The 26,575-nt window shown below is 43.8% G+C and overlaps 1 protein-coding gene and 1 long non-coding RNA gene across 4 annotated transcripts; one reads left to right on the top strand and one right to left on the bottom strand.

The window, feature by feature from the left end:
- The first annotated feature begins 1,085 nt into the window (after nt 1-1,085).
- LOC310835425 lies at nt 1,086-3,257 on the top strand. The gene is made up of 2 exons (XR_014559664.1): nt 1,086-2,150; nt 2,338-3,257. It is a non-coding gene; the product is annotated as an uncharacterized lncRNA (long non-coding RNA).
- Nucleotides 2,424-25,992, bottom strand: RAVER1 (ribonucleoprotein, PTB binding 1). Of its 3 annotated transcripts, none has more exons than XM_083718831.1 (15): nt 25,517-25,992; nt 19,324-19,390; nt 16,829-17,298; nt 15,033-15,224; nt 14,213-14,342; nt 13,443-13,543; nt 12,772-12,855; nt 10,891-11,002; nt 9,274-9,509; nt 8,158-8,251; nt 7,606-7,748; nt 7,004-7,081; nt 6,158-6,283; nt 4,196-4,279; nt 2,424-4,099 (listed from the first exon to the last, which is right to left on the bottom strand). In XM_083718831.1, the coding sequence occupies exons 1-15, from the start codon at nt 25,724-25,726 to the stop codon at nt 3,953-3,955; spliced, it is 2,274 nt and encodes a 757-aa protein (XP_083574957.1). In that variant the 5' UTR covers nt 25,727-25,992; the 3' UTR covers nt 2,424-3,952. The 3 variants fall into 3 exon arrangements, with proteins under 3 accessions (XP_083574957.1, XP_083574956.1, XP_083574958.1); XM_083718830.1 differs by having other exon boundaries at nt 12,772-12,858; nt 25,517-25,765; XM_083718832.1 differs by lacking the exon at nt 12,772-12,855 and having other exon boundaries at nt 25,517-25,803.
- Between the last annotated feature and the right edge of the window lie 583 nt (nt 25,993-26,575).

Genomic DNA, 26,575 nt, shown 5'->3' with positions numbered 1-26,575 from the left:
CAGCACCATAATTCAAAAGCATCAATTCTTTGGCGATCAGCCTTCTTTATGGTATTGTATGGACCAGAGAATATTGAGAAGCAAAGCAGCTAGTAAGCCTGATCTTTATTGATCTGTTGCACTGCCAGGTTATCAGTCTGTCACCCATTAAAATGCTGATTACTCAATTCCTGAGACAATGGGAAGGCTCCCTGACCCCCTCCCTCCTTGCAGAGGAAACATTTGATCAGTTTGGGAATCAAAAATGGTTTCAGGTCGGTCTTCCTGTGCTGATCTATGCACTTGCTTGGTTGATACATTTATGAACATTTAATATATATCTAAGACCTTAAAATTCTGATCACATTATGTAGTTTTTAATGTGTTTTCTTTTTTTAATAACTACTTTGCTATTGTAATTATGTATCTTTTCATATTGTAAGCTGCCTTGAACGTTGTTTTAACTGTGGAAAGGCGGCATACGAATAAAATGATGACGACGCTGATGATGATGTACTCCAAAGTAAAGTATATTTCAGTGCCCTCCTGTCTCATTATGACATCTATCTTTTCGTGATATATGATGCCTGGAGAGAGAAAAATGTCCTGCCAAACCTGTCTGCCCGGCCCTATCATACTAAAAGGCTGAAATAAGTTACTTACCAAGAGCAGAATTACATAAGAAGCAAGAGACTGAAGAGATCAGATGCAATTTTTTATTTAAAAAGCTGCAAATCAAACACAGACAAATTGTTTGTTTGTATTTTTAATAATTTTTATTAAAGATTTGTGAGTGGTTCCACAGGACTTCTTCATTCTTAGAAGTAGCTTGAGTGAAGCGGAACTGGATTTTGATCAAAGCAGCTTGTTGATAAGAATCCTCCAAATATTGCTGCTTTTAATGTTTAAGAGTCCACCCTTTCCACCTTCCTAAGCTGCTTTTAAGTAACAAGTCAGAAGACCCAATCAGATCTGCTTTATTGCAAGTCATTTGGGCACAACGCTACTTGAGAACCTTCGGTGCTTCTGTTTTAGCATCTTAGAAATGCAGGATATCCCCTAACTTTGCAGATGCTGAAAGGACTAAAATAACCATTTTGTTAAACATAGGAGGATTAAGTCCAAAAGGTCCTGTGCTTGAATTCACTTAAATTCAATACCGAAATAAAGCAGATGAGCATGGCAGCCATGGAGGAAGCAAACAGAAAATGATCCATGAGGCAAGAAGGCCTACTGCTTAGCCACGGTAGCACCCGTTTCTCTGGAAAATGGCAGATCTTAATATTTTAATCAGAAGCCAATAGTAGCCCTATTTCATCTTGTCTCACGTAAGCTTATGGATGGTCCACCATTAAATCTTACCCGTTTTTCCTTTTGGGACATCACTATGTAGCCTTCTCACTCTCTTCTGGTGCATATTGGATTTATACACTAGTTAGCAACAAAGGTGTAAACAAGCCCTTCATCAACATTGTTGTAACAAGGTCCATTTATCTAATCTTTGAATATTTTGACAGGTATTATGTTTAAAATCTATGGCACAAATGGAGATACTATCCCTTCAAGAGTGGTTGAGGGCCGACAAGCCTTTCATTAACTGAGAAGAGATTTCCTTGGCCCAGTGGAGTGATAGCACTTTGCACAACTTGCATTGTATGCTGAAGCAAAGCAAGTGTATGTGTAATTTTGTTTCGATACAAAATTGTGTCGTTTTTATACAATATGTCATAGAGGAGGGAATTACGTATACCTTACAGGAAAAAAATTCTTATAAAAGACGGCACAAATCTATGCTGAAAGGATATCATTCAAACTTAATCCAACTTTCCCCAAAGAAATTAGAACTTGTAGTATTCATTTAGAGGAGCCTTTGTTAAAACAGATGCTTTACCTGTAGTCTAGCACCTTTGCACTTTAATGTGGTACTATTTGAATAATAATTCAACCTGTTTCGTAGTTACAAGTTGGGGGGGGGGGGAGAAAACCTTTCTCAGCCAGAGGGTCATATTTTCTTCTGGACTACTTTCCAGGTGCTGCATTCTTGTGGCAGGCAATGCCAGAGGCAAAAGGAAGCAGAACAATGGACGTGACTCATCTTTGAACACAGCCTACAGTTTAGTGCCAGTTCCAAACCACACACTCACCTCTCCATCTTCTATTTAAGCCAGCAAGTAGTATTACTAAAGTTCACTACAGAACTACTTTAGGAGGGTGGGTGTCAAACAGGTGCAACCTGGGTAGAGGAGCAGCCTGGAGAGAGTCCCACGATCCATACAGAGAGGCCCCTGAGTCTGAAGGTTGCCAACCCGCTCTAGAGTGTATTTTTACCTTTGTATATACAGTTGGTACAGAGATTAGGCAATCCAGCTTTCTCAAAAACATCTGCTTCCACTGCTCATTATTCTTAAAGCTCCATGCACAAAGAATGAAAAAGCAAGACAAGGTTTGATATAAATATAACTTTACTTTGGAAAGTTGGTATCCAGCTGCCAATGGATTTCAAATCCCACGACATATACAGCTAACCAAGCAGTATCTACAGTAGAATCATCATAGCATGTTTATAAAACAGAAAATGTATATAGGCTAAACTACAAATCCCCCAGGGAAAAGGCCACAGACCCCTTCTCTGTCTCAAAGCAAACTCCACACATGGAGAATGGGTAATATGGAACTATTGTGAACCTAAGATGGTTAAGCAACTTATAGGGCCATTTATTTATCTCTGTACCAAGCTAAACCTGGACCTTGTTCAGAAAATGTCCTGGTAGAATAGGGTTGTGCTTTCCATCTTTTCACCCTCAGCCCAGTGTAAGGGGAAGAGGATCATTCAGAGCCCAATAAGTTCAGACTGGAGCTTGAAAATGCCAGTTCAGTGGAACCCACTCAAAAATCTTAGCTCTGCAAAAAGTGCAGGTGTAACTTCAAAGCTGGGTCCTCTCAAAAAGCCAAATGGAGGACTCCTGTTGCCATCAAGATGGAAAAACACTAAGCAAAATTCTAAGTCACCCCAGGGAACAACACCCAAAGGCAGACCCAGCCACAGGAGCCTGGCTTAAGTGTTATCAGACTGCAGGATCAGCATTAAGACAAAACCACACTCACTCAAAAAACCTTTGCACCCAAGAAGGAATTGGTCTAAACCAATGAAAAAACAGCAACAACCCAAGGAGGGAGAGAATTTAAAACAAATAAATCAAGTTCATAGAGTTTACCAAGATCACACACTTCTAAACTATGTATTTTTAAAGGAAGTAACTAAACGCATGGATTTTTTTTTTAAAAAGGTAATTTACAAATTAATCATAACCAAAATAAGTACACAGACTTAATGTTTAAAAAAATAAAAGCAAAGTCAGATTGCAGGGGAGGCAGAGTCATGTCTCTACCTGGGGGCCGCAGGAGCAGAGTGAAAGTGACAGGCTGCAACTGACCAGGACCGTGTTTTCCAACGTGACACAAGAGTTCTCTGTTGCCATCTTCTTCCTCTTTAGTAGTTTGCTCTATCACACTGCAGCAATCCAGAGGCACCTACAGAATGCAAGTACATTCCTTCGCTGGAAAAAGTGTTAAGGCAAGACACTCGTATCTCTAGAAGGCAAGGCCCTTGCTCAACAGGACCATGCAAGTAGAATATACTGCAATAAGAGCACAGAACAGGAAGGAGCCCAAGTAGGGAAAAGGCATTCAGATTCATTTTGGTCCAGCTGACTGAGAGGCAGTAGGGAGCTGTCTGCAGTTTGGTGGTGCTTCTCCTGATTGTCGAAATAGCCTCACTTAGGGAAAAGGGGCATTTGCTGCAAAAAGCACCATCTTCAAAGCCCAGGATGTGCTTGCACTGGATCCCATGCTCAGAAGCCAAGTCCTCTGCACAGAGTCTTAAAACCAAGTCTAAGCAAAACATTAAAAACATTTTTACAAAAATTTACATATTTGGGGAAGGAGAAAAGTGAGTGCTTCTATAGGAAACTGATTAAAATATCCTCTTTCGCTTCATATAGGAGTCTGCGTAGTGCCCTCCCAGGCCTTGAGAATGCTGACCCACATAGCTCCCTTCTGGGCTGGGTTCTGGGGATGGGAGCAGGTGGGAAAAGGCCCGTTTCTGGCCACCAACCGGAGTCTGCAAAAGCAATGAGGGGGAAGAGAGGCAGAATTAGGGAAATGACAAGACATGGAGGAGCTAAAGGTTTCAAAGTTCAAAGCGCTACCAACCCACCTTTGAGTAGGTGCTGTGTGAGTGACTTGTTGGTCCTAGTCCCATGATGCCATCTGCTGCACTCACAGGGGGCATCCCAACTGCCTGGAAGAAAAGGCAAGAGTAGAGGTAACATCATTTCTGACTGCGAGGCTGACACCCCCCTCCACTACCCAGCATGATACTATGAAAAACACTACACTGATAAAGGCAAGATGTCAGTCCTTCAGGGATATGGAGGCAAAGCTAGGTCTCACAAGTGGCCTGAGTGAGTTGGCTTGTTTGCTTAGCATGGCTGTAAACCTGCCCCCCCCAACCTCTCTGGCTGTCCTGTGAGATTTCCTTCCAAATACTTTTTCTTTCAAGTTCCTGAAGAAAAGCATCCAAGAATTTCACGCTAGCAAATGAAGCCAGAAACCCTCTGTGCAAAATAACAGCATAAAATTAGACTACCGTATTTTTCGCTCTATAGGACACACTTTTTCCCCTCCAAAAATGAAGGGGAAATGTTTGTGCGTCCTATGGAGCGAATGCAGGCTCCTTGGCTTCAGCGAAAGCAACACAAAGCCTCCAAGGTGCAGAAGGAGCGCTCCCTCCATGCTCCAGAGGCTACACGTTGTTTTCGCTGAAGCCTGGAGAGTGAGAGGGGTTGGTGTGCACCGACTCCTCTCACTCTCCAGGCTTCAGAGATAGCCGCCTGAAGCCTGTGGAGCACTTTGGAGCAGTACCTCGCGCAGTGCTCCAAAATCTTCGGGTTCCTTTCGCTGAAGCCGGGAAAGCAAGACTCTCCTGGCTTCAGGTGGCTATCCCTGAAGCCTTTGGAGTGCAGCGAGACCTCGCGCTGCGCTCCAAAGGCTTCGGGGTCAGCTGCGCAAAGCCTCCGCAGGGCAGCGGGGTGAAGGCACCCCGCTGCCCTGCGGAGGCTTGAAAGGCTGTCCCTGAAGCCAGAACAGAGAGACGGAGCGCTGTGCAGCGTCTCGCTTGGTGATGCTGGGGCTTTATGGGGAAACCCCAGGCTTCCCCCTTCAGCCCTGACACTGATTTGATTCAAAATATTTTTTACTTGTTTTCCTCCTGCTCGGGTGCGCCCTATAGAGCGAAAAATACGGTAATTTAGTTTATATCTTGGGGTCAATCTACAGAAGGGTCTGCAGTTGCAGGTTTTGAGACTGCTAGTAATACAAGAACAGATCACTACGCTTGCCAAGGCATGTCTATCAGGCTCTTGCACTTTAAATAGATCAATGCAAGATCAGAATGCTTTTTAAAAAGCATCATCAGTTTCCAAAAGGTTTACAATGTATCATGGGGTCTGCTGTTGGCAAAGCAAGCCCAGAGCACAGTATAGGCACATAAACTAGTTTTCTTGTTATTTGGATCCCAGCCAATGTTACCAGTCTTGGATAATTATACTAATATTTTCCTTCTTATTCCAGGCTCCTGCCCTCCAGGTATTGTTGGGACTACAATTCTTGCGATCCCTGACCAGCTGCCGTGATGGCTGGGGCTGATGGGAGCTAGAATCCAACAACAAAATAGATTCTCTATCCCCACTATAATAATCAAAGCAATTCCATGTTCACCTTTTCTTTTACAAGATCTGCAACTCAAGCACTTTGTGGGTTATATCTGAAAGTGTCTGCAATCTCCCTTGATCATATTCTACTAAGGTTTGGCCATTTCTGTGTTGTCATAGGGAAAACTAGTGGCCACAGACTCAAGTGCAAAGCATGGGGGATGCTTCCAGACAGCCAATGAATGAGTTTGTCTTTATTTATTCTGTGTTCTCATTTTGTATTTTTATGTTGTGAACTGCCATGTGATCTTGGGGTGAAGAGAGGTATACAAATTTAACAGGTAACAAAATCAAAATGAGACCACAGCAGCAAGTGACTGGAGCTGTTTGTGTGCCAGTGTAGCATCCAAAACCATCCAAATTTGCATCCTAACACAAAGCACAGCCGGCATTATGGGAAATCTTACTTTGTTTAGGTGGCTCTGTCTGAGCCCAGCCTGAAGGCCGCTGGTGAAATAGGAGCTTGGGGATCCGGAATAGAACGGAGGCAGAGGGGCTCCAAGGCTGTTCCGTTCAAACCCAGGTGATGACACCTGGAAAAGGGGAACAAGATTCACACCGGCTCCTTGTATGCAGAGCTTCTCACACCCCTCTCCATACTGTAGGACAGCAACAACTAAAAATGACTGAGCCCCTCCCACCAGCCTATACAGCACTTCTAAGTGACAACTTGCCTTGGAGAGGGAGAGAAAGGAGAATGGCAGCAGGCACTTGTCACCAGTTCAGTACTGCAGGATGGCTAGAAGAAAGAGTCTGTTTCCCGCTCACAACCTTCCACAGCTCTGTGCCCTCCTTGTGCATTCTGCTACACAGTTAGCGACTGTTTCAAGTATGGCTTGCTCTTAACCGCCACGTTTGTGGGTGTTCCTTACCAGACCATCTTCCATGCACATTAAACTAGCACAAATCACAACATTTCATAACGACAAATCTCATACTTATGGCACTGCAGCATTCTAAACCTACTGCCTTTCAGTGGATGAGGCCAGGAGCCAACATTTTTTAGTGCCACCATATCAAATCCAACACAGTATTTAGGAATATAAATATGACAGAGGCAGCTCCCTTGGGACTAGCCCAGGGGTAGCCAACACGGTGCTCTCCAGATGCTGCTGAACTCCCATCAATTCACTCCAGCATGGCCAATGGCCAGCAATTATGGGAACTGCAGTTCAGCAAGGGCACCATGTTGGCTGCCTCTGGATCTGCCCCATCCAAGCTAGGTAGAGGCATTTAAAACAATGGATGTTTACCTTCTGCTTGTTGTGTGCAAATCCACCTAGCTGGGGCCCTGTCTCTCTGGCCTGCGGATACATTCGTGTTCCCAAGTCCTTTTGATAGAAAAGAGGAAAGGCAGGAACTCTTTAATCCCGAGTTGTGTAAACTGGATATAATGATGCCCCAAACTTTTCATAGCTGAGTTGGTTAAAGCATGGATCCTCAGGGTCCCTTCCAACTCTGATTCTATGTCATTTGAATTGATATGGTCACCAATGAGAACTAGAAATCTGTGCATACAGGAACATAACATTTATTTCATAAAATCAACATCACTTGATTGCAAAATAACCTCAAAGCACTTTACAAAAAGATAAGGCAATAAACTCAATAAAAAATTACAACCCTAAAACATACAAAAGGCAAAGTACTAAAAGAGATTAAAATTACACCCTAAGCATCTGGGCAGGCTTGTCTAAACAAGAATGTTTTTAGCAGATGCTGCCACACAGAATAATAATACAGAATGAAGAAGCAGAGCCTAAAGGGCATTAAGATAAATGAAAGCAACTCCAGCGCTTTAACCTTGCTGTTTATATTCAGAAGCCATGGCCATAATGGATCTTCAAGTACTCACTGGCTGGTAGTCAAAAGCACAGCCGTCTCCTGTCAGCCCAGAAGAAGGCAACACAGCATCAGATAGGGAGGCCTGTGGAATTCTGGGATTTGAAACATTGCCCAGTACACCAGTCTTCAAGCTGAATGCTTTGTTGGCCCCACCTACAAAGACAAAAGAGCTGACTATCAGCATGCAGGCAGCACGGTAGAAGAACCATGGATAGGAAAGGCTTTGTCCCACTCTAGACTCACCTCAGGGCTGCAGGAAACACCCTCATTGTCTAATCATGCAAGGCCTATAGCTGCAGGCAGAAAGCGCACTAAAAACTGCCATGCCTCTTACCCATCCTGCCTCCGTAAGACAGATCAAAACACAACAGAAATTAGATTTTCTAGCAAGTACTAGAGGACACAGTTTTGTACTTTCATTTCCCCTTGTGCCAAATAAGGGAAGGCATTCAGATAACTTTTATTCAGTGTAGACCCACTGAAATTAACATGTCTAAATTTGGCCCATTAATTTGAACAGGTCCACTTTAGCCGAATACCACTTAAGATGTGGCCACCTTACCTCCAGGCTTGTTCGTAGGGAGAAGACTTTGCAGATTTAAGTAAGGATTGAGTGGAATCTTGAAGTCTTTGGGTGGCTCTCCTAGCAGAGAGACCTGTAAGAGAGGCAACAGTGAGACCATTTCCTAGAGGTTTCCAGCTTGTGCCCCTAACAAAGGCGAATCACACATTGTGTGATTAAAAAGTTAAACAGTTTTATTTTTTGAAGAAAAGGTGGATGCATCCTCTATTAAAAAATAAAAAGTTAAAAGTTAAGTCCAGCGTTGGCACTTGGTGAAGTGATCTATTGGTTTGAAAGAGATTCTCAGCGACAGACACTTGGCAGTTTTTCTTCTAATAAAATGTGCGAGAGGATATACATGCTTTTGACATACTGATTACAGAAGTGTGTTCAGGCTAAACACAGTGCCTACACTATGCTGAACATCTTCCAGCTGATCACTTGCAGCCCCATTTTGAAAACCCCTGGAGTCAGTTATGCTATAAGGGGCTCCTCTTGGCAGTTCCACCTCCTGAGGGATATACCTCCCTCAGAAGTTTGTTGTGTGTGGCCCAGGGGGAGAGGGCCTTCTCTGCGGCAGCTCTGAAGATGAGGAATCTCCTCACCACAGATGTGCATCTGGCTTCTTCACTATACAGGTTTTGGAAATGTTCTTTACCCTGGCCTATGCTATCCAAGATAGGTGTTTTCAGGGCACCCCCTATTCCTGTGACTGTAATTTGCTTTAACTGTTTTCAATTCTGAATTTTAAATTGTTGTGACCTGCAGCTGAAGGGCAGGTAACAAATTTAGTGATAATAATATCTAGAAGTCTAGGAACTGGTTACGTTTCTATCCGGTTGCAACAGTTTCAACCCAGGGTTTCAATGCAGGCATGAGAACTGAAGAATTCAAAAGCAGGAGGAGAGCTGCAAGGGAAAAGGTACAGGAAGGAAAAGCACAACTGAAGCTGTCATGCAGTATAAAAGCACTTCAGTCAAGACCCTCACATGTTTCTAAACTACAATGATGAAGGACAGAAAAGCACCACATAACATATACTCAGATTTTCACAAATGTAAACCTTCACAAGGTACCAGATTCCTCACAAAAGTTCACTGATAGCCTCACACTTACCCCAGATGATGGAGGCCCATTTTCTGTCTGCTTTGGCTTCTGAAGCCCACTGATCACAGACCCCAGGATAGAAGTGGTGAGGCCTTGTAGCCCAGGTTGGGTCAGGTGGGGTCCTATCACAGAGTTCTCCCTCTCCATTCCCAATGGTCCCAGAAAGGATGGCAAAGGCAGGTTTCCTGAAGGCAAGATTGGAGACTTCACAGGTCCCGGAGCCATGTCAGAAGGTAGGGAGCCACCTAAGGAGAGAACATGCACCCAGGTGAGAGCCACTTCCTAAAATAAAGTAGTTTTGGAACCCAAGTCATCAGGTTGGGACAGTCAATTTACTGTTCAAATGTTGTCAACTAACCACTTCTTTAATTCATGGTGGTTAAAATACCTTAAAGAGTAGAAGGTCACTTGCTGGGCTTTTGCCAGTGAGTAAGGGAGTAAAATGGGGCTACCCAACCTGGTAAGGATTTATACATAACCTGCTGGTCTGAGTCCTTTCCACAGGAACAATGAAAAGCTCCAATGGGGGCAAGAGGACAATGGGTGGGGTGAAAGTTTGCTACTATCTTCAACAAAGGCATGGGTGGGGAGACTCCTTCAGACAATGCAAGAAAGGTAGCAAACCCTACCTCCTTGTATGTTGCTCAGGTTGCTGGCTTCCTGTGGAGCTAAAACTCAAAACATCCCTTCATTAAACACTATGGGACTCACTGCATGGAAGGAGAGTTAATCTGCTCCCTTCCATGCTGTCCTGCTCCGAATGAGAACTTGCTGAACAACTTGCTGTGCAACTAGCCTGAAACCTCTCCCTTCCGCAACAACTGCAGGCCTGAGGATATACTTGTTTGATCTGTTAGCAGAGTTCTTTGCTCTGCCGATCTTCCTACACATCTTCTGTGAGGAGTGGCGCCACCTACCTAATTTCCACACAGGGCTGCAGGAGCTACTCTGAAGTGAAGAGAAGTAAAAATAAAATGCACAGAAAGATTTCTCATGGGCCAGAACAAGCAGAACATAGCTGAAGAAGGAACTGCTGCTGCTCGCAAAAATAACAACAGAGTTACTGCAGTTGCTGTATGAGTAGATCTTGATGAGATGAAGTTGCTGTGAGGTGCAGCACCAATTACGCTAAGATTTCAAACAAAAAAAATATTTTGCCCTCTCACTACAACCCAAAGCCTTCTATTCAAAGGAGAGTCTGCTATACAGTAATTCAAGTAAATACTCTTCCTTCTGTTATGATGAAAGAATTCTGGACTTGGATCAGCAAGGTAAAAATCACACACAGCTTTATTGCAGTTCATAGACCCAAAATACAAAGTATAACAACAGTAACAGTTATTAAGGTGGTTTCTCTTCAGATCGTATAAATCTTCACCTTTTACTAAAAGTAAAAATCTACAAAGTAAGTTAAATGAGAGGGGAAAAACCGATAAGCTATATTTTGTGGTCAGTCAGTTTCTGAAAGAATCAGGAGTTTCCTTGATCCGTAGGTTTTTCCATACTTTCACTGCCTAGGTATTGACTTTATAGAACATGATTTCCCTAGCTTCTAGTAGAAACCATCACTCAAAAATTAAATTCTGGAGAGGATGTTGTTATGACCCTATACCACAAAGCACTTACCTGAGGACATCTCACTCAGTAACTGATTTCCTGTCTGAGAAGTTGGTGTGTTTTGCATTCCCAAAGCATGCTGCAAGGAACCCAGTGGAGACTCTCCCAAGATTCCTGGTTTCTACAAACAAATCAATATGTTCCCACAATTAAGACAGGAAACAAGACTGTGTGCGATAAAAATCCAACACACTCAAGCCAATAACCCACTACAAGCCACTAATTTCAAGCAAGGCAATGGCAAAGGCATACTGATCCAAATGGTTAAGGAAAAAGGGATCAACTACATACAGCCACATCACTCATGTCTCTAGAGCAGTGGTTCCCAAGCTTCCCCCCTCCCAAAGGACCACTTGAAAATTGCTGATGGACCACTTAATGATTTTTCTGTGCTGTGCTGGTGATGTATGGTTTAAAAATTAATTTTTTAGTGTTTCTTTTATTTCTAACATTTTGCATTCTATTAAATTCAGACTGTAACACAATAAAGTACAATATAAGAATCTAAAGAAGCAGTAAGAATACAATTGAAAACCAGTATTTAATGCATACATGCTGCAGACCACCTGAATGCAGCTTACAGACGCTGGGCAGATCATTTTGCTAAACCAGTGCCGAGGTAACTGAGCACCACCGGACACTCCTGGCAAGCTATGTTCAGATACAGAACAGCCTGAGAAAGATGGAGCTTTATAGATAGGAAAGAGGTGCACCAATGTCTTTCAGGTGGACTTCACAGGACTTTGAGGTAAAGACTGAGTGAGTTTAGCTGTTGCAAGTGGCCCAAATGCAACACAAACAGGATTCTACAGCACAAACTGTTAGCTTAAAGTCCAGCACACTCATGGCCTTTTCCCATTCTCCAGCTGTTCTTCTACAGCTGTATTTCCATTTCAAAGCAACCCTCAGAGAATCCAGTTCAGAAGGTCCTGGCTGCTAACTTCCTTGCATCACTGTTCTGAGTATACGAGTTACTATTATTTGAAAGATCCTGTACAGTGATAGTTGGGATGGATTTTGCTGTTCAGCTGCAACAGGGACAACATTAACAGCAGGCAAAACCACAACATTCAAGGCTATTTAATTCCGATGTGACTCCACCCCAACCATGGCAAGTTCTAATAGTTGTTTGTGGCAGATTCTTCCATCAATGGTTGGGGGCAGCAAAGCAGAATAGAAGCCTAGAGAGCTATGCTCTGAAACCCATCTTGTTGAGAACAAAAGTCTGAAGTTTGATAAGCAATGTTTTTCAACAAGGAGGCATCAGGAAGAGGTTTACCCCATCCAAATTCAGAGGGCCTATGTTAATCCAACTTCCAGAAGGCGATGGAGATGTGGAAAACAGACCTGTTCATATTATTATTTTTGCAGCTCTAGCTCTTTGCCCTCTACTCCACTGCTCCTTGTCAAATAATGCTAGATATTTGGAAAACTTCAGACCACCATGTACAGAATTGCTCCATCATGCACAATTAATTTTGCTCCACAACGGTACAGCTCAATTGATGGTGCACAGGCACACAGCACTCACTGGAATAAGTATGTTCCCATTCAGCCGTAAGGAAGTGAAGAGGCAGCGAAGAGGACTTGCATACTGACAAGAGCGCTCCTCATCAACCAAGAACCCTCTCTTTATCAGAAAACCTTCTACTAGTCATGCTAAATGCTACCGCAAGCCAGCCCCCCTGAAACTATGGGGTTTAAGGCTTGAACAGAGTGAAGTCCTAGATCTAGGGGGATGTGTTGCACAACACATCCTCCCCAGTGAGACTAGAATATGATTAAAGCTGGAGGCTGGTCCCTGCAGTGCACCTTCATGCAGCGTACACACAATAAACACCCACACACAAGCAGCATGATTTTCACACACAGGTCTGGCCTACCACTCACATGGAATATGGCCTGGTTTTCCTTGTTCTGCAGGAGTTGTGTCCAGACCTGGTTTTGGACTAAGAGCAAGTTTCCAAGAAATGCCTTCTGGAGCAGAAAGCAAATAGAGACCAGAGACAGGGTTACTAAAAGCCAAGAGAATTAAAACAGACAAGAAAAAAAACAGAGAAGGAAGTTGGAAAGTAAGAGCCTGCATCAAACTCCTGCTGTTTGCAAAGGCAAGCCACCCCAAGGACACTTCTATGACCAGGAGATCAAGCAGACTAGATCTTGCCCTGTAGGAACCAGATGAAACCACAGCTGATAAAATTCTCCCTGCCATTTGGCATAGCATTGCAACTGTACACAGAGAAGCTCCAGTGAAGAATTAAAGAATAGATGCAACTAGATTCTTTTGAGTGTGAGGCTAAAATGAGTTAGGCTGCTGGTGAGTAGTGGAAGAGAATGATCCCCAGGTATAACCCCAAGGTACTTGTTTCCAAAGCAGTCGCTGCCCCTGCAGAGATATGTATCTGTATATAGAGGGTGTTTTTTAGGAGCGGAGGGGGGGGGGAGAGACAGACAAGGAGATTGTTCTTTATCTTCTCGCAATCTGGAACACCAGCCCATCCATGGATAGGGCAAAAATTAACATCAATGTTATTTTACCTGCATCACTGAATGGCAGTTACCTGTTGTGCTTGTGTTTGATTTTGAAGCGCTAGCTGAAGCAGAGCTGTGGACAGGGCAGGGTTGCTTAGCAGGTGCACTGATGGAGGGGCTCCTAGGATTCCTGAAAAAGAAAAGGAAAGTTTTAAAAACTCTCCAATGTAATGGGGTGGGGAATCCCTTAGCAACCTCTTAAAATACTGCAGTAATGCAAACTGAACCAAAAAGAACAGCCCAAGCCATGAAACCCTTCATCTTTTAAAGTTATCAGAATACCTTATTCACTTTTGCCTTTGATGAATGAGTCCAAGTTAGGTCCGTCCCCCCCCCCTTACTTGACAGCACTAGTTTGTTAGGCACAAATCCTCACATTAGATAAACTACAAGTAAGAATAAACACCATTTTGGTTGCCTCATGAAGAATTCTAAAGCACCTACTACATCTGCAAAAGTGCCATCTTATCCATTTTGTATCCAACACAAATATTTGGTAAGAATTCAAGTTCTTTCTGATCTGAGGAAAGCTTCCCGTCTTTTTGAACCTGCTCTTCTACAGCCCAAGATAAAAACAACAACTATCATATCTGTATTGTGAATACAAACGATCCCTGTCTGATTGCAGCTCCAATCAAGTCAGTGACAACACATCTGGCCACTAGCAGATGCCACTAGGGCTGAGGAGATCTAACATACTCAATGGGCTCACAGTGGGAGGAAACCCCAAGATCACATAGCTCAATACCAAAGGTGCTTTCAGAGACATCCTATTTGAGGGCCACTTATGCATACTTGCCTTGCTTTCCTCCAATGGCTCCATGAAGGAGAGGGTTGAATAAGAGCTGGACTGACGTAGGATTCCCTAAGCTGTTCAGAATCTGAAGAAGATTGGGCTCGGGAAGAAGCCCTTTTCCACGGTTAAGTGCCTGTAAAAGCAACAGCAGCAAAAAACAAAACAAAAAAAATATCAAGAGGCACCCGGACTCACTAACTGATAGAAGAACCTTTTCATGATCATGACTCTAACCATGCAGGAAGGGAGCATCCGAGTGTACAGTTAAGGTTTCAGCTCACAAAGTAATTAACAGTTTACAACACAGAAGTCTTAAGACAGACAGCCTGCCACATTGGGCCATTGGAGGGGGACCTTTGGGCTTCTGTGAGCTGTATTTTGTTTTGATTCAAACATGTACCCTTGTAATGAGGTGAGCTGAAATGTGATTAAGTTGCTCTCCTTTTTACTTAATGAGTCTGTCAGTATCAAACCATCCGCACAATACAGTGGATGCCCATATAGAACAGATAATGGCTACAGGAGGAAGCCTTGTTGATGAGCAGAAGTCCGTCCAAAACCAAAACAATGGAGGCATTGTGTCAGTCCCTGGAGATGCAACACCCAACTCTGGGCCAAAGTATAAACCTCTTAAAAAGATATAGGCATGAGGAGAAAGGTGGATAAAGGAACAAAAGGTGGTACAGTATTGGCAAGGAGATGATTTCAAACTACCCACAGGAAGAGGCATCATTTAACATATTTATACCACTTGCTATGAAGAAAATCTCAGTGCAGCTCACAACATAAAACCATACAGTGATTATTGTGAATTGAACCTTACTGTTGCCTGTGCCGCTATCAGAGCAGCTAGCATGCTTCTCCCAGGAGGGCCTGGAGCACAGAAGGACACTCTGATGTGGTTTCCAGCAAGTGGCAAGCCATTGGTGGCCTCTTGGACCATCTCTGCTATCTCAGCTGACTCGTACTCGAGGACTGCAAAGCCCTTTAGCTGCCCATCCTGACCACAGGCCAACTATGCAAAAGGAAAAGAAGGCAGTAAGAACACAAGAGAAAGAGGACATGGCTGCTTTATATGCTTTGAGCCAACCAAAGCTGAAGAACCTACAGCCTCAGGGAATCCCAGCAAGATTCTGCATCAGTAAATCCTCCTGTGCTTAGGACAGGAGTAGTCAATGCGTACCCTCCAGATGTTGAATTCAAACATCCATCAGCCCTAGCCAGTATGGCAAGTGGTCAGGGATGATGAGAACTGTAGTCCAACATATGGAAAGCACCACAATGGATATCTCTGGCTTATTGGGACATGTATCACCTCATTTTGTCAAGAGAACCAAACTACTACAAGAGAATTGCTAGGCTAGGGGCGAATGACAGAACAATCTTACAACAAACCCCCACAAGAGTCTCATTAGCACAATCACAACAGCTAACCTCATCACTCTTTTGCCTTAAGGTTGGTAACCAACAAGCGCTTTCCCCCTCAAAAAGTCCAACAATGCAGTCAAAGAAAGCACTATGTTGTAATTCACATTTTGTTATATGGAATTGGGGGGCGGAGGAAGGTGAAGTTATAGCCAATAGCCCTGTTATTAGCATTACCAGACTGTTACAACAGGTAATTTGGCTAATTATATCCCATTTGCCCTGATGGGGCTTGTGCAGCTTTTAAAATATGCAACTGCCTGAGCCAGAGTCTTTTACATTTTCTACCCAACTGATTAATACTACTACTTAAATTGGTGTGGCAAACAGTCTACTAGTGTGGCTGCACCTGTTGCTACAGTTATCAGGTGGCAAAAAGGATATAGCCCATCTCCCGTTTATAGAAAACCACAAAAAATATGGAGGAGACAGGTGCCAGTATTTCAAAACTATATAGAATTTGAATAGAGACTATCTGTGGCCACAGAATGAGGCTTCTATGTTCTATACATTCCCTTGACCCTGGCCAGAAGTGCAATCTAGTCAACATGGGCTACATGATTCTTGTGATCCCTTCCAACTCTACATTTCTATTATAGTGGTACCTCTGGTTACGTACTTAATTCGTTCTGGAGGTCTGTTCTTAACCTGAAACTGTTCTTAACCTGAAGACCACTTTAGCTAATGGGGCCTCCCGTTGCTGCCGCACGATTTCTGTTCTCATCCTGAAGCAAAGTTCTTAACCCAAGGTACTATTTCTGGGTTAGCGGACTCTGTAACCTGAAGCATATGTAACCTGAAGCGTATATAACCCAAGGTACCACTGTATTCTATGTTGAGCACACAGAAAAACAAACTTTTTGCTGTTGGGATAGCTTGTGTGATTCAAGCAAACCAATTTCTTTGAGCTGGAAATTATGCCAAATGTTAATCCCCTGGCAGTGAGTGACCAAGCACTTAGGACCAGAAGTAGGTTTCTAAATTTCATTATTGAAGAAATTTGTGACACAACACTATTGTGCTATTCACAGAAGCAAACTGGAAGGGGTGGCAGCCTGATCTTTTGTTGCTTCAGAAATATCCTGGTAAATGGATTCTAAAATAAGTGCAATAAGCCTGTTGTGTGAAACTGCTTTGAGTGCTGCACTAAGGACAGGAAGGGCAGCCCTCTTCCCTGTGGCCCAAGGTGCTTACCTGACAGAATGTTGGAGGGCAGATGGCAGAGAAGGTCTGCCTCAGTTCTTCTATGTCATTGTAATTGTGTGGCAGTTTATCTATACATAAGCACTTTGAATGAATGAGGTCCAGGGTCAACTGGTTAACATCTGTCCAGTGAACATACAGAGTCCGTGTTCCCAACTGTTTGCCCAGCAGGTCAGATTTTGCTCGGGCTGCTGAATCCTTTTTCATGTACTCCACAAAGCCATAGCCTTTGGAGTGCCCCGTCTTCTCACTATACACCAAGAAGCAGCGTTCCAGGTTCCCAAAGGGCCGAACCAGGTCCTCAAACTGTTGCTGCGTGTAAAGCTGGGGCAGGTTGGCAATGCAGAGCAAGGCATCTGTAGGTTGTAACTGCACTGTGATCTCTTTGTCTCGCAGCTTGCTCAGATGGAATTGCTTAATGGCCGATTCTGCCTGTTCCCCATTCAGTAATGTGACGAAAGCTGCAAGAGAGCGAGGTTATGTAAAAGCTATTGACAAGACGTTATATAGCAACACACAAGTCAAGGCCCACAAACCTCTGCATAGATTTCAACGTGTATACAGTCAATCACCATTTTGCGCAGAGGTTCTGTTCCCAGCCCACCGCATATTGGTATGCCCTGCCCTGTTGTGCCTCTGACGTGTTTAGTGATGTTTTTGGGTCACTTCTGGGTTCAGTGCTGTGCATGCATGCACAATCGTACGTCATTCAGATGCACGTTAATTGGTTGTTGCCTGTACACAACAGAATTGTCATGCTGGACTAGTCTACCCAGTCCAGCAAACTGTCTTTAGTTGAGGCCAAGCAATAGATATCAAGCACAGCATGACTCAGACCACTATTTTCTTTTCATTCTCAACATCTGACATCCAGAGCTGGAAGATGCTGTAATAAAACTAACTGCCAGGGACATGATAAATTAATATTGTTTACCCCATGACTTTTAGGTGCTTACAGTGTGAGTTACACGTCCCGTTTAAGAGCACATCTGTGGTTACTCTTGGTGTTTCCCCATCCTAAATAAATTTTGTGCCTTTTATAAACTTGGTGACTACTCTGTTCAAACAATATACAAGTGACTTAAATTTGCTGATATTCATCCCTTGCTAAGTTTGCTTTCTTCCCTCTTTTTTCATTAATGTATTTACACATACATCTAAATCCCAGTTTTACTCCATTTTAAATTAATATTTTATTAAGAGATGGTTAAGTCCAGTCAAAGGCGACTATGGGGTGCGGCACTCATCTAGCTTTTCAGGCTGAGGGAGCCAGCATTTGTCACAGACAGCTTTCCGGGCTTCTGGCACAACGGGACACCATTATGAGTGCCAGAGTGCACGGAAACCCCGTTTACCTTCCTACCGCAGTGGTACCTATTTATCTACTTGCACTGGTGTGCTTTCAAACTGCTAGGTTGGCAGAAGCTGGGACGGAGCAATGGGAGCTCACCCCATGGTGGGGATTCGAACCGCTGACCTTCTGATCAGCAAGCCCAAGAGGCTCAGTGGTTTAGACCACAGCGCCACCCGCACCCCTTGATTGATGTTAGGACTGATGGGATGAATGGCCCACTAGTAGAACCACCAACCTTCAGGCATGCATGCCAGAAGCTCTTCCTTTTCATGAACAATTTCTAATGCACAACAATACTACAGTGGTGCCTCGGTAGACGAAATTAATCCGTTCCGCGATTCTCTTCGTCTAGCGGTTTTTTCATCTTGCGAAGCAAGCCCATTGACAGCTTAGCGGATTAGTGCTAGAGCTGTCAAGCGGCTTCCAACGATCAGCTGTTAAGCGGCTTATCAGCGGAACAGCTGTTAAGTGGCTTAGCGGCTTAGGAAAAGGGCGAAAAAAGCAAAAAAAAACCCGCCGGGGGACGCAAGATTTTTTCGTCTTGTGAAGCAACCCCATAGGGAAATTCGTTTTGCGAAGCGCCTCCAAAACGGAAAAACCCTTTCGTCTAGCGGGTTTTTCGTCTTGCGGGGCACCACTGTATACTGTTTCAACAAGGAAGAATATATGTGTAGCCTTGCCCAACCTGTGGAGAGTGAGTTATGGATATTCAGAAATAAACAGAAAAAGCCAATGGCGTTATTTCCAGCACAAAAACCAGATACCCCCATATAGCACATACAAGACCTCATGGGGCTTCTAATTTTCCAAATGAAGTCACTAGCCACCTCACATATGGTTGAATGTGCAAAACTGAAGGATGATCACACGCAGAGGACAGTAAGACCAAGACAAACAAAATGTCCACACCAGTGAGAGCAAGCAAGAAGAATATTAGAAAAGACCTCCACCCACATAAACTATGTGCATCAACCCAAAATTTTTGTTACCCATGAATCTGCATTCAATGGAGATTAATTGAAAGGGGCTGTCCATTCAGCTAGGTTCAGATTATTTTCTATTTGTCAAGAGTTGAACAGAGCCAACCCACCCTATGACAGAAAGGAGAATTCCGTAATGCTAGTTTACTTACCAGTTCCCTTGTATTTATCCACAAAACAGTACTTTAGTTCGTAGTCACTCAGCAGATCATGAACTTCCTGTGTAAAGTCAACAGAAGAAATCCAGTTTGAGCATGAGTGGGAAACATTACCTCTTTCATCAAAAGGAATCCCAGCCACTTCCCCCACTCCAGTCCACAGAGGCCAGAATCTGCCCAGAGGATACTTTCAGCAAAATACACCCAGTCCTCATTCCTGAAGCCAGTCACACCCCACTGCTAAACTGTAGAGCATGAAATGAGTATTTCATTTTATAGTAAAAGCTGCATCCATGTCCTGGCAGCAACTCCAGCAAAGCCTAATCAATGCTTTGAGCATTTCCTGGTTCTGGATTTTTTATCTGAAGATTTATCTTGCAGGCTTGGACAAAGTCCAACTAAACAGGCCACACAATTCAGGTTTTCACAGAACTGGTTTGAAAAGCTCTCCCTTGTTGAGCAGAAGAGTAAAAGTTTGGCAACACTGTGTGTGTGTGTGTGTGTGTGTGTGTGTGTGTGTGTGTGTCTGTGTGAACTGACAAAAATAGCAAATATGCTCTGCTCTTAAAAGTCCCCTTTCTGGGTTCAAACTCAGTAATATTACTGGCCACCCCTCAAATAAAGTAATCAGATACACATTTTGATCCTAAGTTCATAAAAGCCCTATAATAATCAAATATGGTTTTGGGAAGTCTTCTTAAACAAATAATTCTTTGTTAAAGTGCTTGTAACTTCAAAACTGAATGTGATAAAGTCCCTCTCTGTTTTATATGGGATACATTATTAGAAAATTATTGAATAAGCTGAGGATTGTGTTAAGTCACATTAAGAGTAACTTTACTGTGGTGTGGTCTGACAATCCCTGTTGCCAGTTTATAATAAGGTTTGGTTGACATAGGCTCTTTTCCTTTTCACATGATATATCTGAAATAGTAAAATATGTTTAAATGTTGTAATTTATTCTGAACTCATCCATTCTGAGATAAACGAGGAACAAACTTACCTGCTCAATGGATATGCTTTGGATAGGCTATATTATTATTATTATTATTATTATTATTATTATTATTATTATTATTATTATTATTATCATCATCATCATCATCATCATCTGCCCATCTGACTGGGTTGTCCTAGACACTCTGGGCAGCTTCCAACAAATATAAAAGCATAATAAAGCATAATAAAACTTCAAATGTCTTCTAAAACTTAAAGGGTTGTTTATCACCTGGATATCTGATGGGAGGGTGTTCCACAGGGTGGGTGCTACTACTGAAAAGGCCCTGTGCCTGGTTCCCTGTACCTTCACTTCTCGCAGGGAGGACTTTTCTGCAGTGGCTCCCCGTTTGTGGAATGCTCTTCACAGGGATGTTAATCTGGTGCCCTCATTATATATATTTAGGCTCCAGGCAAAAATGTTCCTCTTCAACCAGACCTTTGGCTGAACAACATTCTACAGCCTTTTAAATGTGCATGTGGGGGGTATTGTTTTGTTGTTTCAGTTTTAACTATTTATTTGTGCTTTTATCTTGTATTTTTATCTTGTGAATGGCCCCAAGATCTTTTGATGAAGGGCGGTATAGAAATCTAGTAATAAATATTGTCTCAAGGTACAATTCACAAACAAAACTGGCCTACATTCACCATTACAGTGGTGCCCGGCAAGACGAATGCCTCGCAAGACGAAAAACCCGCTAGACGAAAGGGTTTTCCGTTTTTCAAGGCGCTTTGCAAGACGAATTTCCCTATGGGCTTGCTTCGCAAAACGAAAACGTCTTGCGAGTTTTTCCCCTCCCCCCCTTTTTCTAAGCCGCTAATAGCCGCTAATAGCCGCTAATAGCGCTAATCCGCTAATAGGGATGCTTCGCAAGACAAAAAAACCGCTAGACAAAGAGACTCACGGAACGGATTATTTTCGTCTTGCGAGGCACCACTGTATAAGGATTACTTGCCAAATGACTTTGTGTTAATGGAATTAAAAGTTTTTCAACTAAAAAAGATGTTTGAATAGTAGAGAACCAGAAGGCACTATACCTCCACTTAAAGATGACATTATGGTCTGTATTTACTGAGGGAATTGCATAATCAGCATAAATCATCAACCAGAACAGCTGGCACCACAGGAGATCAGCAGCAAGCCAATATTTAGCATGTGCTTTATGCTGCCTGAGGCAACACTTTCGCTTATTGCTCAAGATACTTTTCACTTCTGGCAAGCAGGCGTGCTGAACAGGTTACCTCATTTGAGGCACATGTGTGCTCTTTTCACAGAAAGGAGTCAACCTCGCTCAAGGTCAAACTCTGCCAAGCCAGCTAGCTCCACCATTCTGACCATGAGACCAAGAGTGCATAGTTGGATAAGCAAGACTCTGGTTTGAAACGTGCCTCCCAGAGGCAGCTTGAAACACTCCAATGTACTCTTCCAACATAAACCTAGCCAAACTCTAGGGCGAGGGTGTTACTGACGCCCTTGAAAAGGCAGACATTCCAATTAAAGGCAATTCTAGAAGCCTGCCTCTGATACTTTGGCAGCAATCAATAGGGCTTGGGAATCAAGTGACCTCACCCAAACAATGAGGACAGGTCACAGGGTCAAACCTTTACCTGGTGGGCTGTTCAACTGTTTCTATGTAATAATGTAAAATGTACACAATGAGGATTTCCTATGAAGTTCCACTGTCCTTTCTAAAGTTCAATTGCCTTTCCTGATCAGGCAATTCAGCCCACTACAGGATGTGGATGTTAATGTAATCCTCACAAGAATTTATTTATTTTTTAAATGAGACATTTATACAGAGGTGCATCTTAGAACCTGTTTATGAAACACGTACAGTGGTACCTCGGGTTACATACGCTTCAGGTTACAGACGCCGCTAATCCAGAAATAGTACCTCGGGTTAAGAACTTTGCTTCAGGATGAGAACAGAAATCGTGCTCTGGCGGCGCAGCAGCAGCAGGAGGTCCCATTAGCTAAAGTAGTGCTTCAGGTTAAGAACAGTTTCAGGTTAAGAACAGACCTCCAAAACGAATTAAGTACTTAGCCCAAGGTACCACTGTATCTCTAAGAAATGGTATCTATCCATTTAGGAGTTTCAGCCCACCTATAGTGGGCCAAAACTCTCTGCTTTGCTTACAGAGCTCTGGGAGACGCCAGCAAGGCTGGCGAGTTCCCACAAGGACCTCACAGAGACCAATAAGCAAAGTGGAGAGCTTAAAAGCTCTTTCTGTGCCAGGAAATCTAGCACAAAAGGAGCTTTTAAGCTCTCCACCTTGCATGCAATTAATTGGCGGCATTTCAACCAACCGTCTTTCAACTGCTCAAGGTTGAAATCAGAGTTCTTCTGGCTTCAGCACTCTCCCCTCAGGTCTCTATGAACTAAATCTGAGAATGTGCATAGATGCCGTAGATTCATTACATTTCTAGTCCACCGTTCATCCAACTCAAGGTGGGCAATGACCAGACAACCCACATTTGATTAGTTTCAGCAAAGTTACTGCATCACATGTTCTGTGACACATCTTGAAAGAGATGCAAATATGTAAACACACACAGACAAAATGTTAGCACACTGCTTCCTTACCACTGTATTTCCCTTAACAACTCTGTTGGAGTGCTACTATTCTGTAATAAAATATGCTCATTTGTTTCCTCAAAAGCAGACAACTATGGCCAGTTTAATTTACAGTTCATAGAGAAAGTTTTCAGCAATGTACAATGGTGTCTTGTGTGAATAACTTGTCATCTTCCTTCTGTGTTAAAACTGCTGCTCATCAACCTCACTAAGTGAATGCCAACTAACTCAAGAAAACAACTATCTCTTTCTAGTAATGTACGCAGCAAAACATAAGAAGCCCGCGGGCACTTTAAAAGCCAACGTATTTCTTACTGCTTAAGTTTCAGAGTAAAAGCCACTTCAGCAGGTACACCACGTTACTCACTTGATAGGTGACAGGGTTATAGAAGAAAAAAGATTGAACATTCTATCCAATACAAGAGAGCAGCAGTACGTGTGTCAAAGTTCTTTAGAAAGTCCAAATGTAAACAAGATAATAAGCATTTTTTCACCAACATGAATGGTTATCACCAATGACTGCTATTGTGACTATCTTGAATGCATGTGGACTCTGCATAGAAATACCACACCTACTAATGCCCCTGGCACTTCTTCACCTTTTAAATTCACAGTTTACAACCCTAACTTCTGGTTCCTGCATTTAAAAACACAATGCATAGGTTATGGGAATGTATTGTGCTATTATTATGCATGGTGACTTGACTTTATGATGGTTTAGTAATGATTCACTGGTTGTTGAGAGTGAATTTGGTTAATTATTATTTGCTGATAATTTGAGAATGATATTTTGTCTAACAGATTATTGAATATTACTTTATTTGATAGAACTTGTTTATTTTAAGTTGTTCTTTTTATTATGACTTATTTTCATTGGATCAGATCATTATAAGACATGTGATCCTGGCTGTATATTCTGTTGTTTCTTCAGCTTGTAAACCACCTTGAGTACAACAATACAGAAAGATGGCGTACAAACTAAAGGTGTAGTGAAATATATCGATGATACATAGCTGAGGACAAAACAATGCACAACTGAGAGGTCGCCTCCAGCCCCATAGGATTATGTGCATTCTTCTATAACAGCCATAGAAACAGAAAAGATTGATGATGTGTCTCGCTCAATTCAGACATCATGCTGAATTATGGTTATGGCTTAGCTATAGTTTGTGGTATGGTGTCCAAGCTGACAAAGTCGTGGTGTGTGAGTGGGCAGGAAGTCAGATACAAAATCCACGGGCTGAAGTCTGTTTGTGAGCCATGGTGTCTGAGTGCCTGTATTGCAGAACACACATCTCTTCCCACTAGCAGTGCGTTCAGAACATGCCCTTCCTTCAGCGAATGTGTGAGGGGCCAAAGTGGCTATACCTGCTAGACACACACCCTGGACACCAGCTCTTCCTCCCCTGGAGGCTGCCCATTCAGTGTCTGTGTGAAAGAGATGTACAAGAGCCTTGTTTGCGTACAACTATAATAAATAATAATAATAAATTTTATTTATATCCCGCCCTCCCCAGCCGAAGCTGGGCTCAGGGCGGCTAACAACAATCAAAATAATCCAACGATTCTAAAAACATTTCATTATAAAAATTAATTAAAATCAAATTGATGGCAACCATTAAACAAAATTCTGTGCAGATTGCCAGAGGAGGGGGTCAGGCTGCGCCCTGACCAAAGGCCTGGTGGCACAGCTCTGTCTTGCAGGCCCTGCGGAAAGATGTCAAGTCCCGCAGGGCCCTAGTCTCTTGTGACAGAGCGTTCCACCAGATTGGAGCCGCAGCCGAGAAGGCCCTGGCTCTAGTTGAGGCCAGCCTAACCTCTCTGTGGCCTGGGATCTTCAAGATGTTTTTATTTGCAGACCGTAAGTTCCTCTGTGGGACATACCAGGAGAGGCGGTCCCGTAGGTATGAGGGTCCTAGGCCATATAGGGCTTTAAAGGTTCACTATACCTGTGAACAGAAAATACGTTGCCATGTTGGCAGGGGCCCATCTACAAGGTGTCATCCAACTGCCCCTCAGGTGTTCACTGTGTGTGTGAACACCCCTTAAAATAGCTGAACAACATGTCAGACTCCCATTTGCATCTGTACTGGGTTGCAGATGGGGCGTGAGTTTGTGAAGTGTTTGAATATTCCCCCATACTCCCTACACATAAAACCCTATGTCAGAGAGAAGGTTCTGCGCTAACTTTTCCTTGGCAGATTAGCTTTGTTTGCAAGATCTATTTCTTGAAGGCTGGAGAAGATCCACCGTTTACTGAAGGAAATGACACAGCCAGGAATAGATAAATGACCAAGGGTTTTTTGCTCGCCTGTTGCAGCTCTTACTTGCTGAGAACTGAAGTGAGAAAAGCAGTGATGATGCTTCGCTAGCAAAGGCGAATTACCTCACCCGGATCTCGAAACTTTTTCAGGCAGCGCTTCTGAAAAGCAGTAGCGTCAGGTGCTGGGAATTGAGGGTCCACCCTCAACCAGAGGCAGATGAGTTTGCCGCTATTCGAGAGCGAAGCGCCCTTCGCCGCGCGCGCGCAGGCTTGAGGGTTCAGCAGAGCTCCTCCGCAGGCAGGAGAAGGTGACTGAGAAAAGCGGCCGGAGGGGGGCGGGGAGAAGGCTCACCTGGTTAGCGACGTCGGCGGGCAGCCCCCGGACGAGCACCTTGCGCCGGTTGCGGAACTGCCGGGCGCTCCTCTCCAGGCGGCTCCTCACCTCGGCCGGCTCCAGGCGAGGGAGCTCCTCTTCGCGGGCGCTGGCCGGGGCCGACGAGGCAGAGTCGGCCGCCGCCGCCGCCGCGGGAACCCCCGCCACAACCGCCGCCGCCGCCGCCATCTTGGGAGCCAGCCGTCCTCTTCTCCCGCCCTCAGGCTAAGATCAGCGAGAGCGAGGGTTGGGAAAGAGCGGCTGCGGCGGCACCCTGGCAGCCCATTGGCCTGAGTAAGAACTCGGCCCGCCTCCCGGGCAGTCGTTGGTCGGGCGCGCCAATGAGATAGGGCCTGGTCGGGTGCGGGGAGGAGTGGTTAACCCTTCGCGGTCCGCGCGGGAGGCGGCTGCTCGCTCTTCTTCTTCCGGTAGCTCGTCCCGCGCGCTCGAGGGAGGAGTTTGACCCGAGGCCGCGGTGCGAGTGCCCGGCCGGAGCCGAATAAAGTGAAGCGAGCGCTCGGGCTGGTACCCCGGTAGGGCTCCGGAGAGGGAGAACCGCGCGCGCAGCCTCGGTCGCCCCCAGCCTATTGCCTGAGTCGCCCCAAGCCTATTGCCAGCTGTTCGCTTTTTCTATATACCGTATATATGATATATTTCCTGCGTTATTGTTGCAGAATGCACCAGTACCCAGGGCCGGATTTAGGTTTTAATGAGGCCCTAAGCTACTGAAAGTAATGAGGCCCTTTGTATGTCCGACTGTCCTTTGTCACAAATTGTCGCTGGTGTTTTTGCTCAATATACAGTATGTTATATGGTAATTTATGGACCTAATAGGTATCTAAAGCCATTTGCACATAACAAAGTATGTATTTTATCAAATTGATTGTTGAACTGAAATACAATTAAACAGTGAAACACTGTTGCTGTATGTAGGTTTAATTTTATTTGGCTTTTATCATATTTTGAAAATGTACATCCAGGTGTTTTTTTTCTTTAAAAAAATTTTTGGGGCCCCTAAGAGAGTGGGGCCCTAAGCTA

The sequence above is a fragment of the Podarcis gaigeae genome (assembly GCF_964106915.1).
Source record: "Podarcis gaigeae genome assembly, chromosome: 17".
Classification (NCBI taxonomy): Eukaryota; Metazoa; Chordata; class Lepidosauria; order Squamata; family Lacertidae; genus Podarcis; species Podarcis gaigeae.
This window is presented reverse-complemented; position numbering and strand designations above follow the sequence as displayed.